The sequence below is a fragment of the Stenella coeruleoalba genome, assembly GCF_951394435.1.
Source record: "Stenella coeruleoalba genome assembly, chromosome: X".
Lineage (NCBI taxonomy): Eukaryota > Metazoa > Chordata > Mammalia > Artiodactyla > Delphinidae > Stenella > Stenella coeruleoalba.
In genome coordinates, this window is record NC_137152.1 from 77,522,806 (window position 1) to 77,540,035 (window position 17,230).

At 34.2% G+C, this 17,230-nt stretch overlaps 1 protein-coding gene across 6 annotated transcripts in view; it reads left to right on the forward strand.

Moving 5' to 3' along the window:
* DIAPH2 (diaphanous related formin 2) overlaps positions 1–17,230 on the forward strand; it is an 891,299-nt gene that overhangs the window by 69,256 nt on the left and 804,813 nt on the right. For 5 of the 6 annotated variants that reach the window (XM_079910016.1, XM_079910017.1, XM_079910018.1 and 2 more), the window contains one exon: positions 12,386–12,490. In XM_079910016.1, the coding sequence (XP_079766142.1) occupies positions 12,386–12,490 (105 nt within the window). Of the gene's footprint in view, positions 1–12,385; positions 12,491–17,230 lie in introns of those variants that run through there. The other variant, XM_079910021.1, reaches the window with a different exon arrangement.

Here is a 17,230-nt window from a genome sequence, read left to right on the forward strand (position 1 = left end):
GTAAGGGTATCCATGGCTATTGCTGATGGATGTAAATCTCTAAATTTGAAACTTTTAGATGACTGCTTTTTTCATGGAGCACACACTATTTATTATCAGCATGTGTTCAGTAGTTTGTAAAACTGGATTTTGTACTTGGAGTGTGGTCATTGCCTATTAATTGAAAATTAGAAAGTGGTTCTTTTATTAAAACTTCCAGGAGTGGAAAAAAATACCCTCACTCGTTTTTATATGATTTTTATATTTACCTGCATGGGATAAACTATACTTGCTCTTTAAGATTCCTGTTCCCCTTTTCTGCCCAGTCGTGTTTTCAAATCTTCCACAAGTGGGTAAAAGTAGTAGGACCAAGACAACAATACTACTTCCACATTTTTGGGAGGGTAATTTTAAAAGATGACTGAACTATTGTAATATTACATATCACCTTTAACCCCCAATTCAAATTTGAATGAGGTTCATATTTATCATCTTTTGCATGTTAATCAGAGACATTTTGTATTGTCTCTAATTAGGACTGGTGAAATATCTTCTCCCTTACACTTTAAATATACGGAAATTAATAATGCTGTAATTGAATAACTATTCAACATGTTAAGGTATCATAGCCTTTGAGCTTGCTGAGAATAACTGAACTGGTCTTTGTACATTGAGAATACTGCTTAAGGACTATTAAATGTTTAATAGCGATAGCTCATTTTTGAATAATGCAATCAGAGCAAGGAGAGAAATGTGTCTGGACACTGTCCATTTCCTTTTTTTTTTTTAACTTCTTTATTGGGGTATAATTGCTTTACAATGGTGTGTTAGTTTCTGCTTTATAACAAAGTGAATCAGTTATACATATACATATGTTCCCATATCTCTTCCCTCTTGTGTCTTCCTCCCTCCCACCCTCCCTATCCCACCCCTCCAGGCGGTCACAAAGCACCGAGCTGCTCTCCCTGTGCTATGCGGCTGCTTCCCACTAGCTATCTACCTTATGTTTGGTAGTGTATATATGTCCATGCCTCTCTCTCGCTTTGCCACAGCTCACCCTTCCCCCTCTGTCCATTTCCTTTTGAATATTATTTCCCTTTTGTATGCAACTGTTCTAAAACTGTTTTTTTTTGTTTTTTTTTTTTTTTTTTTTTGCTTAGGGGATAGGGGATTTCCATTTTAAGCTTAAAAAAATAAATATACAGAGATGTCTTGGAAGTTCAAGTTGGAATTTAATTTCTTTTACCTAGTACAGGATCTATTGAGTGGAAGTCCAGCTGGTGTTGGTCACATTAGAGTCCTACAGATATGTCAATAAGGACTGTGTTTTAATATAGGTAATTAAATAGTTTAATTGTATACAAAAGATGAGGCTAGTGATGATTAATGATTTATGATTAATTTCTAGGCACACTTCATTTCAACTTCCGTTATTAAAGGCAATGTTTAATATATGATTCCACATGCAAATGTGATGTTTTATACTTTGTTTCTGTTCAGCAATTTACATTAATATATTTTGCATTTTGGGCATAATTTAATGATTGTACAGTCATATGCAATAAATATTAAATTATCTGTCCCATATTCCATCTGGTAGAACTCATAAATAATCCCAAAGCTTTTCATTTTGTTCTCTCACTTTTGCCTTTCATCAGTTTTGAGAGCCTGTTTGACTTTGGACCCCAGGTGCTGTCCTTGTTTTCCCCTGACTGCTGTCATGGGTTTCTTTCTCACCCAACAGCAGTCTTTTAGGAGTTGGTTAGCTTGGATGAGAACCTTTTAGTGCTCTCAGCATTAGTAATTTTAATTAAAGGTTAAGTTACTGTAAAATAAGTTATTGGTAACATAGGTCTTAAAATCTATAATAAGGCATGGAAATAATTTTCAGGAATGGCTAGATCCTTAGAAATTATCTAGATAGCCTACTTTCCATTTTTTACATTTATATTTCCAATGTCCTTACTCTGTATCATTGGACTGAGAGAACGCCAGCATCATTTCTAGTCATTTTATTTTCTTACACACATTCCCAAGTAAAGCATATAAAGGAGGAGCAAAACTTACCCTGTAAACAGGTCTCAAAGTTAGCTAAATCTGGGTCACTTTTAAATTTCCTTCCGAAATATAATTCTCACCAAAAGTTCACAAATAAGGGAGTAGTAGGATAGAAGTCCCAGGAAGAGGAATTAAGGGAACTAGGTTTGTACATTTACTCTGATTGTAGCTGATAAACTTCACAATTCACTGATTCTGTTCTTGATTTGTACATAGAAATGTTTCCTAAGGTATTTTTTCTGTTTGAAAAGTTCCACTAGTGTTTTTTGCCATGAAGGCATTTTCACGACCGTGTATTGATATGTGCAGTGTGCCAGGTCGTGTGCTACATGCTGCAGGTACACAGATAAATCCAGTTCCTCCCTTGCCCCCGGAGAGCTCAGAATTTAGTCAGGGAGGCAAGCAAGTAAACACAGGATTTCCATGGTAATAGGACAGCTGTGAATAGGCTACTGTGAGTACTTAAGCCAGCACAGGGGCTCAGGGAGGAAAAAGAGAAGATCTGAATATACTACGAAACCCAGTGTCACTTCTGAATTTTCAGTCTTTATTTTTTTGACATTAAAGTGTTCTCAGAGTTTGAATGACTTAGTTCATCAAGGTCCAATGCCTTCTATATGCCAGGTACTGTTCTAAGTTGTGAGGAGGGAGGGAGGGAGGGGGAGAGAGAGAGAGAGAGAGAGAGAGAGAGAGAGAGAGGGAGAGAGAGAGAGAGAGAGAGAGAGAGCAACTCAAGGAAAATCCTTGCTGTCAAGGGTAGAGGTGATATGGCAGAACGTAAGGTGTAATTGTGGGGAAAAAAAAAGGAAAAGCAAAGACATATTTCTGTATCATGGAGAAGTTTATTTGACAACTCTCTACTGAATGCCAGATACTTTGTTAGGTGCAGGGGAGCATAAAGATGGCAAAGACACTATCCCTGCCTCTAGGTTTTTATTTTGTATGACTCCCAAGGTAAGAATAGCTTTTATATTTTTAAATGGTTGCAGAAAATCAAAAGAAGACTGTTTCAGGACACATGAAAATCTGAAATTCAGTGTTCATAAATGCAATTTTGTTGAATGCAGCCACAGCCATTTGTTTACATATTGTTGATAGTTCCTTTTACACTGTAACTGCAGAGTTGGGTAGTTGTGACAAAGACCCTGTGACCCGCAAAGCCTAAAACATTTAATGTCTGGCCCTTTATAGTAAAAGTGTCAACACCTGGACTAGTGTAGTAGTCTCTAAACTTTCTAATTTCCTATCCCGTTAGAAAAAAATATATATATATATTTGAGCAAGTAACACCAATATGTTTTATTTATAAAATATACACATATATGTATGTACTAATACTATGTATAAAATACAGACATAGAAAATAATGAGAAAAACATGCAATGAACAAGATTTTAAAATGATTTAAAATGAGTTTATTTTATTTATTAACGGTGCAAAAGCCTTTGCTGTCGCGATTAATAACTTTTTAGTGAGAGCAATGTCAGTGTGTCATTATTTTTTATGTCTTGTTTTAAAAAAGAGACTAATTAGAAGGTTTAGTTCCGAGTCCATTTTATTTTGATATTTGGTTTAATGTCTGTTATAGTTGAAACATAAATCTGACAACGATGCATAGGTCCAAGTGGAATGAGAACATCATTAGCAACACTTATTAAATCATAGTATTAACTTTGCTCAGTCCTATCCATGAATCAAGCAAAAGTTTCCTGCTGAACCACGGCTAGTAAATTTCCATCTCCCTTGATGACGGTCAGTTGTTCTTGGAACTAATCTGAAGTGTTGCGTTTTTATATTTGTGAATAAATTGGTTCAAAATGGGCTTTAAAAAACGGGCTTCACTAGATGTCATCAGGGACATGGGCTTTTGCATTTTTCCTTCCACATACTTAATGTGTAGACCCCCGCCCCCATGTTTGTCTACTCATGTCCGCTGCAGACATTGTACCTAATACCCGGAAGAAGAAAGAAGAGGTGAGTCATGCAAGGGTGAAGGAGACCCACCTGGCAGTTGTGTCTGCCAGTGTGTGGCTTTTTCAATGAAGTTCATTTGAAAAGCAGTTACTTTCTCACCAGTTGTTAACTCTTAAGGGATTACTTGTCCTTTTGTGAATGAAAAATGCCCAAGTCATGTGAAATTTCAGAAGTTTTAAAATACTTTGTCATGAAATAGCTGGAAATCTCTCTGTAAGATACATGTTTTCATGCTCACTTCCTGGCTCATTTTAAAATATTGTAAGTATTTGAAATATCTTGCTTTTATAAAAAACAACAAAAAACACCTACATTCTTGACTCTGCATACCACTGTGTGTATTTTGATTTCAACTTCTTTCTTGCAATGGTTTAAATTTTATATGTGGGCTAACCTTCCTTACTCAGGAATGCTTCCCACTTACAGTTTTTTCATAAAACATCCTTTTATTAAATAAATCATTTATTTTGGCAATATGTTTTCTCTGTTACATTGTTCCATTAGCAAGTCAAAGAAAAGTAGTTTTTATATTTCATTATTGGAACAATCTAGCAAATAATATAAGCTGAGTTGTTTAAAAGAAAAAACAGCTGTATTTTCATTCAGCTGTATGATAAACCTCCCACACTGAGTAATTTTTCTAATACTTGTTTTAGCAAATTTTCAGCAATGATTTCTATGTGTCTTCTGACAGTATTTGCTGACAAAGGAATGTGTTTTAGTTTATTGCCATGTTGTTTTGCATGTATTATTTCAGCTGCTTCTACCAAGTGTTCCCCCAGTGTCATGGGACCTTTTGTCTTTTGCTATTAAAGAAAGAAAACATTCAAAAGAGTCTTCTAAACATGTGTCATTAAGTTTACAAAATTTCACTAAGTACTGGATTGCGTATCACATGATTCTAATTATTGCTGAGAAAGTCGAAAAACCTTTCCTCATGGTCTAGATGTTTGGATTTTAAGTGGTCTGCAAGTTTGAGGTAGCTTTATACTATCATTAGCTAATATTTTTAAGGTGCGATATGCACATAAAATGAGAGTCATCAGTGATAATTGATATACATGCATATTTCAGATAGTTACCTTACTAATTTTTAATCTTGTGGGACCAGCTTCTTATCAGCCTTATATTTTTATTACTTTTATCATATGATATGACTGATGAAAGGCTCAGACCTATGAGTAGGAGATATAACAGTCTAGTATTTTCTTGTTCCTCTGTACTTGCATTATTGGTATTATTATCCTCAATCTGTTGTCTTTGCAAGAATCTTTTAAAGCTACTTTTCTATTTTGTTGTTGCTGTTTTGAGGGTTGACTTAGTTAAAACTTGGTAAAATAGTCTGTAAGTCCACTTAACCAGGTACTTGTAAACTGCAGTACGTTGCAGTACACTGACAGTGAAAAAATATGCATTGTGAATACCCCACTCTTCCCTTGAGATACCTCATGTACCATTTGGACCTACGGATCCAGTGAGGGCTTCAGTGTTATTCTCATGTTAAATATTGAAGCTTATTTTCTTGTATTTTGAATAAACATCAGTATTTCACAAACCACAGTGGATCCTTTAAGTAATCTTTGGACTCTGGACACTTGTTCCATGTTGAGCTCAGGATTAAGGATTATGGGAGAGTAAAAATAATATTTGGGTTTCCTAATAGCTAAATAGATGTTCTGAATTTACCTTATTGATGGTGAAGAGGTATATGTAGGTGTTCATAGTTGTAGTTTCCTCCAATAGGCCCTGAAAGTAGAAATAGCTGAAGACTTTTTGTGCAGTACTCAGTAACATTCACTTAATTTCACGCTTGCTTGCCCCGGCTTTTGGCTCCATACCATTTGTAGGGATAATGTATTTGGACAATTTTTTTCCCCTTTAACTTTGTTTTCCATGTAAACTTCTATATGTTATGCTGCTACATTCTATATAGGTAAACTTAACTGGATCATTTGACGACATGAGGTAGTTAATTAATACCAGGTACAATTGGCCATTTATTTACTTATGTAGAAAATTCCTGATGCTTTTATTGGAATTTTAAAAAGAAATGTTCTGTCCTTTCTAGTTCTAGTAGAGGAATTATCTATAGAGCATATCTTTATATGAACGTTTCTTTAGAAAAGAATAAAGAAATAAATGTAAAAATCCATTAATTTATAATCTTAAAATAATCAAAGATAACTATAATTGCTGTTCATGCTAGGGTATATTTTTAGGTACTAGGGTATCATTAGTTTATTCTCTTCAGGGGTACAGGTCCCCTCGAGATAGAAGTTAAAGAATACTTGAATAATTACTATTGAGAAGCAGAAGGAAGAGGGCAAGCATTAGATGGTGAAGTGAAGTTCAGATTTAAAAACAGCGAGTGGAAAATCCAGCCTTAAACTGGGATCAATGCATGTTGCAGAAACAGAAACAGTTACTTTATAGAAAATATATAGACATTTTTAGCAACTGCATAGAAAGAAGGAGAAAATATTACTTCTTACAGAGGAGGAAAAGATGTAAAAACATAAAGGGTTGACATTTACCTTTCATAAAACAAGTGAGGAAAACAGTGGAAGGGTTAGGAAAATAGAAAATGATGTTAGGACACGAGAAAGTTTAAAAAATTGTACTGTCACCTGTTTAAAGATTTACTGGGGGGTGAGAGGGAGAAAGAGAGAGAGAATGAGAATGAATGAATGAAAGAGTACAAATGAATGAATAGGCAGCTGGTTCAACTTTTAACCTTCTCATTTGACTCTATTCTTATACGGCTCCTCAGTTATAACTTTAAGAATACAATGTGTATTTGCTGAAGAAGTGAAGGAGTTTGTCTACAATAGGAAAATTGCATCATGGCATAAATGGTAGGAGATAAAATGGTTTAGTGCTTACAAACATGGCTTAATACAAATATTATAAGTGGTCAGTTATTTACTTCAGCATTTCTTAAATTACAAAATACCACATTCTTCTCATGTATTGTGGAAGTACTAACTAAATGTTAAATACACTAAAAGCTTGCTTTTGTGTTTTGAGTACTATAAGAACTCAGTGTGTTTAACACTACTATATATAAAATAGATGACCAATAAGGACCTACTGTATAGCACAGGGAACTCTACTCAATATCTTATAATAACCTATAATGGAAAAGAATCTGAAAAAGAATATTTATGTGTGTGTGTGTGTGTGTGTGTATATATAAAACTGAATCACTTTACTGTACACCTGAAACTTAACATTGTAAATCAACTATATTTCAATTAAAAAGAAAAATACTCAGTGTGCTTAGAAGTAGTTTCATATTCAATTACATTTTTTAGAATTAATATTGAATTATGAGTATTGCTCTAGTTTTATGATTGTATTATAAAGCTGGAGTTAATGATTTGGAAGTATTAGCTGCCTAATTAGTAGTATGCTGCTTCTTTCTGTAAAAATAAGATGAGTCATTGTTCATGTGAATGGTACCTAGTCCCAATCAACCTATGCAGCAGATTTATAGGTATAAAAAATGTCTGTGGCTTTGCTCTATAGATAATTCCTCTACTAGAACTAGAAAGGATAGAACATTTCTTTTTAAAATTCCTCACTTGTTTTATGAAAGGTAAATGTCAACCCTTTATGTTTTTACATCTTTTCCTCCTCTGTAGGAAGTAATACTTGCTCCTTCTTTCTATACAGTTGCTAAAAATGTCTATATATTTTCTATAAAGTAACTGTTTCTGTTTCTGCAACATGCATTGATCCCAGTTTAAGGCTGGATTTTCCACTCGCTGTTTTTAAATCTGAACTTCGCTTCACCATCTAATGCTTGCCCTCTTCCTTCTGCTTCTCAATAGTAATTATTCAAGTATTCTTTAACTTCTATCTCGAGGGGACCTGTACCCCTGAAGAGAATAAACTAATGATACCCTAGTACCTAAAAATATACCCTAGCATGAACAGCAATTATAGTTATCTTTGATTATTTTAAGATTATAAATTAATGGATTTTAAATTATAAATTAATGGGTTTTGTGGATTTTGTGTTTGTGGTAAAGCAAATTAAAATATTTAGAGAAAAGCTCCTAAGTATCACATTGGTTCAACAGATATTTATTAAATGCCTGGTGCATTCCAGGAACGCATACTCTTTGCTTGGAAATACAAAGAAAAAAAGAACCCAGTTTCTTCCCTCAGTTAGCTTATATTGATACAATATAGGAAATTAATATGGAAGAATAGAATGAAGATAGTCATTTCTAAATGAGATGCTTTGGGGGAAATCTGAAGAATTAGCAGAAGTACATGAGTTAGCCCGATATGGATTTGGGTGTGGTGGGGTGCGGTGAGGTGGGATAAGATGGGGGTTAATAGATGAAGAGGGTGCTGAAGTTGACAGCATTCTAGGCAGAGAGAACAGCATCATGAACAAAGTAATGGAAGTGTGTAACAGCATAGCGTATGTAGAAAAACTGCAAACAAGCTTGTATCATTCAAACCTAAGGGGTAAGATGAAAAGTGGTAAAAAAGAAAAAAAGGGTACAAATGAACTTATTTACAAAACATAAGTAGAGTCATGGATGTGGAAGACAGGCTTATGGTTACCAGGGGATATGGGTGCAGGGAGGGATAAATTGGGAGATTGGGATTGACATATACACACTACTATATAGAAAATAGATAACTAATAAGAACCTGCTATATAGCACTGGGAACTCTACTCAATACTCTGTAATGGCCTATGGGAAAAGAATCTTAAAAAAAAGAGTGCATATATGTATATGTGTAACTGCTTCACTTTGCTGTAAACCTGAGGCTAATACAATATTGTAAGTCAACTATACTCCAACAAAAATAAAACAAAAAAAAGAAGGGTCTAGGCCATTTACAGGAAAAAAAAGAAACGAGACCAGGAAAGTGATAATAACACTAATAGCTAGCATTCTTTGATGGCTAGTTAATATATACGAGGCTTGGGTTCCTGATCACAATTAATCTTGACATTCCTCTGAGGTCTGTATTCTCCATATTCCCCTTAATGTCCTGCCTGCCTCCATGACTCTAGTCTGATAGCATGATCTTAGCAGTGTGTGCCATTAAAAATTGGATTAGAGGTACATGGTAACATAGAAATGTCACTGGAAGGAGAGCAAACTCTCTACCTAGAGACTGCCAAAGGTGGCACTGTTAAGCCTGGCTGTGACGTGTACAAATACAATCTTGTCACCGTTCCAGAGTCGATTCTACTTGGGGATGCAGATTCATGCTAACTACATTTGCAGGAGACTATAATTTAACCAGAATGTTATGAGATGGTAGGGACATAGTCCATTATACATGAGCAGTATTTAGGGGGTTTTGATGGAAACTAACACAATATGAGTCAGCAGAATGATGTACTTGCCAATAAAGCCATAAAATCTGAAGCTGAATTAATAGAGGTATAGTATTTCAAGGTGAAGGACGTGGAAGTCCTTTCCTTCCTTCATCTGCCTATCAAAGGGGATAGGTATATATACACGAAATTTATAAGTATTGATTGTGAATTAATCATCATAGGAGTCACTGCAGTGGGTGCAACTATAGATCATGAGATCCTTGCTGTCACTGAAGTTACTATTCAATTGATGCAGTTTGATTACTTTTTATCCTTTGTTTTTTCCTTTGTTTTTTCCTTTGTATCCTTTGTTTTTTCCCCCACATTCTCACATACGAATCTTTAAAATAATTTTAGTATTTTTCTTTGTTGGCCTATTAGTTTACTTGATTAAAGAATAGTAATGGTTAGAATTACTAAGCAAGTAAAGGGATAAAAATACTGATTTCTTTTTCTGTTTTTAAAAAATTGAGGTACCATTCAGATGCAATAAAATTTACTCTATTAAAGTATACAGTTCAATGTGTTTTTTTCATATATTCAAATAGCTGTGCAACCATCACAACAATCACTTTCAGAACATTTTTATCACCCCCAAAAGAAACACCGTATATGTTGGCAGTCACACCCCAATTCTCCCATCCCCACCTTACCCTGCCCCTGACAACCTCTAATCCACTTTCTGTCTCTATAGATTTGCCTGTTCTGGATATTTAATATAAATGGGATCTTACAATATATGGCCTTTTGTGACTGGCTTCTTTCATTTAGCATAATGTGATTTCAAGGTTCATCCATGCCATAGCATGTATCAGTGCTTCATTCCTCTTTGTGGCTGAATAATATTCAGTTGCATGGACATATGACATTTGTTTATCCATTCATCACTTGATGGACATTTGGATTGTTTCCACTCTGATGCTGCTGCTGCTATGAACATTCATGTACAAGTTTTTTTTTTTTTTAAAGATTTTTTGATGTGGACCATTTTTAAAGTCTTTATTGAATTTGTTACAATATTTCTTCTGTTTTATGTTTTTTGTTTTTCTGGCCCTGAGGCATGTGGGATCTTAGCTCCCTGACCAGTACAGGGGTCAAACCTGTACTCCCTGCACTGGAAGGCAAAGTCTTAACCGCTGGACTGCCAGAGAAGTCCCCATGTACAAGTTTTTATGTGAACAGATGTTTTCATTTCTCTTGGGTATAAGCTGAGTCATGTGATAACTCTAAGTATAACTTTTTGAGGAACTGCTAGACTGTTTTCCAAAGTGGCTGCATCATTTCACATTCTCACCAGAAGTGTGTGAGGGTTCCAATTTCTCCACATCCTCACCAACAATTGTTATTACCTTTCTTGTCATAGCCATCCTGGTGGGAGTGAAATGTTATCTCACTGTGATTTTTTTTTTTTTTTTTTTTGTGGTACGTGGGCCTCTCACTGTTGTGGCCTCTCACATTGCGGAGCACAGGCTCCGGACGCGCAGACTCAGCAGCCACGGCTCACGGGCCCAGCCGCTCCACGGCATGTGGGATCTTCCCGGACCGGGGCACAAACCCGTGTCCCCTGCATCGGCAGGCGGACTCTCAACCACTGTGCCACCAGGGAAGCCCTCACTGTGATTTTGATTTGCATTTCCCTGATGAATAATGATGTTGAACATCATGTGCTTATTGGCCATTTGTATATCTTCTTTAGAGAAATGTCTATTCAAATCCTTTGTCCACTTGTATTTGGGTTATTTGTCTTTTTATTGTTGTCTTGTAAGGCTTCTTTTTATAATTTATATACAAGCCCCTTATCAGACATATGACTTGTAAACATTTTCACCCATTCTGTAGGTTGTCTTTTCATTTGATGTTACTTTTTGAAGCATAGTCCTTTCCAACTTGATTTTGTGACCCTTCAAGGGTGTCTTAATATAGCGGTCCCCAACCTTTTTGGCACCAGGGACTGGTTTAGTGAAAGACAATTTTTCCAAGGACAGGGAAGTGGGGGATGGTTCAGGCTGTAATGCGAGCGATGGGGAGCGGCAGATGAAGCTTTGCTCACCTGCCGCTCACCTCCTACTGTGTGGCCCAGTTTCTAACAGGCCATGGCCTGGGGTTTGGGGGCCCCTGTCTTAATGTGTTGCAGGGGTTAACATGAGTTTCAAAATGAAGAAAAATAATTTGTCTAGTGAAAATGTTATACATGTGTGTGTATCACAATATAAAGGAAGATTTCCAACCAAATTAAAGCTTATTGAACCTCAAAACAATGTGTTGTCGTAACAATATTTTTCTCTACAGTGAGTAGTTTTTGTTATCCCTATACGGGTAACTATGTTTCTGATTTTCTTTTTTCCAAATTCAGCAACTTCTCATGAATCTTTCTTCAGTGACATATTGTAGCTATATATTTCCTATTAATTTACAAATCATATTTGCTCTTCTAGATAATAATGATCCTATGAGAACATATGCCAAATAGTAAAGTGTTTGTTTATCTGTTTATTTTTACTATCAGTGTAAATAAATAGCTTTGCTAAGGTATGATGTATATCTATACTATAAATTGCCAGTTTATTCTATGAAATAGTTAAAAGTTTTTTTTCTTTCTGCTCATTTATTGAGTAGGTAGTGATATGAACCATGATTATATGGTAAAGTTTATACAAGATTATGGTATATAGAGTGAAAAATAATAGTGAAGGAGCCAGAAAAATGACGGTTGTTGTTAGTCATAGCATGACTATTTTAAGATAAAAAATATTAATTTCTTTTTCTTTTTTTAAAATTTATTTTATTGAGGTCTAGTTGATTTATAATGGTGTGTTAATTTGTGCTGCACAACAAAGTGATTCAGTCATACATATATATATATTCTTTTTCATATTCTTTTCCATTATGGTTTATTATAGGATATTGAGTATAGTTTCCTGTGCTATATGGTAGGACCTTGTTGTTTAATATTTACTAATCACTTTTGAAACTCGTAAGCAGAAATTTGCTAATGCTCACAATAAATGTTCTTTTTAACAGGAGGACATGAACCTTAATGAAGAACGAAAAGCTCCTTTACGAAACAAAGATTTTACCACCAAGCGTGAGATGGTCGTCCAGTATATTTCTGCTACTGCCAAATCTGTAAGTAGTGAGAATCTCCTGGCACCCACATAATGAGCTTAGCGTTATCTGCTTAAAAAGAAACAAATCTTGGCTCTCCAAGTTCTTGCCTCAATGTACTTATATAGACTTCATAAAAGAAGCATATACATGTACTTTAATACATTTTGTATATATTTCAAAACTGTTCTTAATTAGAGAGACTTCCATTCTTATAAACAAGACAGACTAAGGATAGAGGGCTCTGAGTTAATCCAGTAAGTTTTGGGGCTGAGTTTTTGTGCACTTACTAACAAATGACAGCAGTTTGCAGGTATTCCACTTAATACACAGTTTGTTACATGAACATTTCAGATTTTGAGGGAGAAGATACAAACATAGCCTAGTCACAAGATTTACCTAAGTTTACATTAAAGCTATATGTCCGGTATCTGCTTGCATGAAATTTTTAGCAATGCTTTTAATAAGCAGTTTTGGTTTTTTTCATTATTTTCTGTGATGCTAACTCTGTAAACTACCTCATAATTGTTATTATACAGCTAAATTTAACATAAAGAAGGGTTTTTAATAGGAGCTTTAATGAAATCTGTGCGAGTCTCAAAAGACTTGAAAGTAGGGTTCATTGAAAAGACTTGTCTTCAGCAGGAAAATCTTTGTGTTTTAATGGAATGTGTTGCCTTGTTCATTTCCTAAGGTGCTTCCAAAAATAGTCTTCAGGTTTGATTTATTTTTGTAAGAAAAAATGTATTTTTTGAAATGGTGAAATATATCTTTTACATTTCTGTAAAGAAGAAGCTTTTCACATTTAGAATTCATAACATCACTATATTTGTTATATATTATATACATGTGTGTATATATGTATGTATCACACAGTGATTTTATGTTTGTGTAATATGTATATCACACACAAACACATTTACATTTAAGACATACATATTTTAAATGTAAAAACTTGACCAGTGAATAAAATAGCTCTTCAGTGGAAAAATATGTTCTAAAGTTATTTGGCTATCCTATTAATGCTATTTCAGTACAGTAATTGCAGTGGCAATTACTGATGCATTTTGCCCTGAATTCTACAATTGTATTGATTCCATATTGTACTTCAAGCAAGCTAAATCTGAATGCTGAACTATTTAAACATAACGCATTGCAGCTCTGCCAGAGCAGAGCGACAGCATGTTTTTTAATTTGCTTCTGGTATCCAAGGGCAGAAATATGTTTCAAGTGATAAGTGAAATTTGCCATGAGCATCGTTTTCAATAGAATTAGGTGAGGCATAGGTTTTGCTTTGAAATTCTGATGAATCTCCTCATTTTTGTAGTCAGCTTATTGTTCACAGTAAAATGCTTTAGGAAGTGCAGGGTGTACATTCAATGTTATTTTTCAAATACCTAAAGGCAAATACACTAGTAAATCTATATAGCTAAATCTGAGTGCAAAGTACAGATAATAATACATGAATAATTATGTGGTGTTTTTAATGGTAAGATTTTGTTAGTGTTTCTGGCTCATTTGTTGTTTTTGTTTGTGTAAGTGGGACTGAATATAATCAAGATTGTATGAAGCTCTTACTCCTTAACCTTTTGATATTGACTCTATCTCTATGTAGAGCTTGTTTTCACTTATCCTATTGTTTCCTCTTCAACTGACCAGAGAGATGCACACTTTTAATTTATAGACTCATTTTTAAGATTAAAATGCTAAACTTTGGGTAAACATTGGATGAGCTCTCTACAATTGCTTTATTTGAAACATGGAAATTGAATGTTTCTCAAAAGACATGAAAATACTATATTTAAGGTGTTAGGCTCAAAATCAGTACTATAACTATTTAGTATGTGATCCTTATTTGCTTCCTTTAGCACACGTAGGAGCACCTGATGTGTGTACAGAACTTTCATTAGAGCTCTAAGGTTATACATTTTATTTGCAAATATTTTTCATGGACCAAATATTATGATGAAAGAAAGCCTGTTGATAAGCATGCTTTAAAGCTTTCTCACTTTGGGGAGACATTCATTAGTGCTGTGTTTTCTGTGGCGAAAACAAAGGAAATTGCATATGTGATTTCCTTTTGAAGGTGATAGGGATGCCATTCAGTGACAAACCATCCTCTCATCTTTTGACCTCTTCGTGATCATGACAATAACATTTGCATAAATTATAACCTAACCTATGCCCATTTACCTATGTGTAACCAAGGTTTCCATCCTGCTGTTTTTTATTAGGCTTTAGATATGCTTTGCTTGTCATACCTTTTTATGCTTACTTTTTCATTATATTGATATACTGATTAAAAATGTTTCCACTTTTAAAGTAGATATGATTGTAACCACTTCTTTATGAAAATGCTTTACAAGTAGCCAAAACTTTCATCTTGAAGTAAAAGCAAAGTTAAGGACTACAGTCCATGGTGGAAAAATGTCTTGTAGTCATATGTAAAATGTGTGAAAATTACAGTTAAATTTAAACATAAATTGTACATTTCCACCTTTAACACCTGTATTAGTCATTTTGTGTGGAATTGAAAAACAAATAAAATATGAGCTCAGTAAGAGACGTGGGTCATTCTCCTGGGTTTGTGGGTAAGGACCATAAAGCAACATGAAACTAATACACAGGTTTGGGCTCAAAACCTGTTTCTAAAGCAAAGGAGAGTCTTTTATTGTGTAATTGACTATGCCAAAATTAGCCTGAAATAAGAGAATATAAAGGAAATTGAAAGATAATGATGAAAACTATTGCTTAGTTTTTTTCCTTTTCAAGTTCCTTAGTAGAGAATGTCAAGTTGTGTGAATGCGAAGGAAAAAGTAGCTTGAGTAACTCTGTCAGTGATGAGTGGACTTTAAGGGAGTGGAAAAGAGCCTCTTCTCTGCTGGAGCTGTACTCATTTGCTCATTGTAGCAAGTGCGGTTATGGACCTGATCTAGGGTAGTTAGTATGTGTAGATAATTTGGCCACAGATAATCTGGAAGAGCCTTTGTTTTCAAAACACCAACATATGTTTTCAGAAATGGAAAACCAAGCTTTGTTAATATTGCAACATTGTCATATCAATTCATAATCCTGAGAGGCACAAGAAATCAGTGACTTAGAGGGAATGTTGCATGTTATTTTTTGACAGCCTATAATTTTTCCTATATATGAGGAAAAATTAGTCACTGAAATCCTAACATTAGTTTGCCAGATGTCAATGTCCTTATGAGAATATTAAGAAACTAGTTTATTTCTAACTTAAATAGCAATTTTTGAAGTTGAGATTTAAAAATATGTAAAATTATATTTTCATGAAGATACATTGAAAGGTATCATTGATTTAAAAAACTCTCAATAGGAAATAATTCAAAATAGTGATACCAAATACATCTCTAAATTTTTTTAGATTGACCCATATAATAAGCATTTGAGAGCTGTAGTATATCTACTTGTATGTGCGTATACATATATTAATGGTTTTGCCTTTGCCATTATCAGATATTTTCTTTCTCAGATCTTTTCGAGGCATCACCTAGATACGGTGAAACAATTGAACCCAAACATGACCAAACCAGTTTCTTTTAGCTTTCCTTGTCTCATCTAATCTCTTTGCTGTATGTGCTTTAGCTAAATGCAATCATCTTGCAATTGGAATGAATCATTAAATGGGCCGTATTCTGGTCGTTTCACCGAGTATAGACCTGCCTTAATTGTTAAGAAGGCTTGCATTCATTTTTTTAGCTTCATGTCTGTGCTAAATAAACAAGAGACAAATAAGATCTCTGTCTTTTTGGTGGGAGGAAATAATTTAGGTCAGTAGCATATCTTTCAATTCAGAAGGTGGTTAATGGCACCACAGAAGCTTTTATTCAACTAAATAATCACTGCCTGTAAATAGTCTGTTGAATGAATATTTAAGAAAGCTACTTCTCTATTTGGAGATTCATGGATTCCTCTGAAATAATTTACTGGGAAACTGTCATTATCTTTTTGTATCTTGCAGTATCCTGTTAAACTTAGAATTCTTATTGGGATTTCAATTATATTTGATTTTTATTTTTAAAGTACTAGCTGAAAAACAGCACATAGTGATAATAAAACTGCTATCAGATTAATGGTTTTCAATTGTGGATTAGGTCTTTTTTGAACATTGCTTGATATTCAAGTGTAGGAAACTGATAACAATGATTTGGATTGGATTTTAGTATAAAATTATGTTTTAGGACTATGATTTTACTTCTTGCTTTCTTAAACACAAATTCTCAGAAATTCTCTTTTCTCTTAACCGTTAGAAAAGCTCAGTCGAGGTTGTAATTTTTGAACTGTTTCCTCCTTATGAATAACTATGTTTAAATACAAACTACTTCTTTGTCTTTGCATTATATACAAAACTGTGCTCTTATAATAGAAATTCTAGGATGATCTAGAAAACTAGAATCATAAGCAATCTATCTGCTTTGTAATTTTCAAGTATAATATAAAACAATATTTTAAACCTTAAATTCATAACAATATAAAATATTCCAGTTTTCAACCTAAAGTTTATTTATTAACTTAATGCATGACTTTAAATGCAACATTTATATTCTAAAATACATAATTTCAACCTTAATAGTATACCTGTTAAAATAAGGAAAGAGAAAAAAGCAATATTTGGAAAAAATTCGATTTTCTTGTGATAATTTTTTTGAGGGGTTGTGGGCTGATAAAATATCTGATGCCCGATTATACTTAATCTTGCATTACTTGATGTTTACACTGCACTAGCTGAGAAGCCCA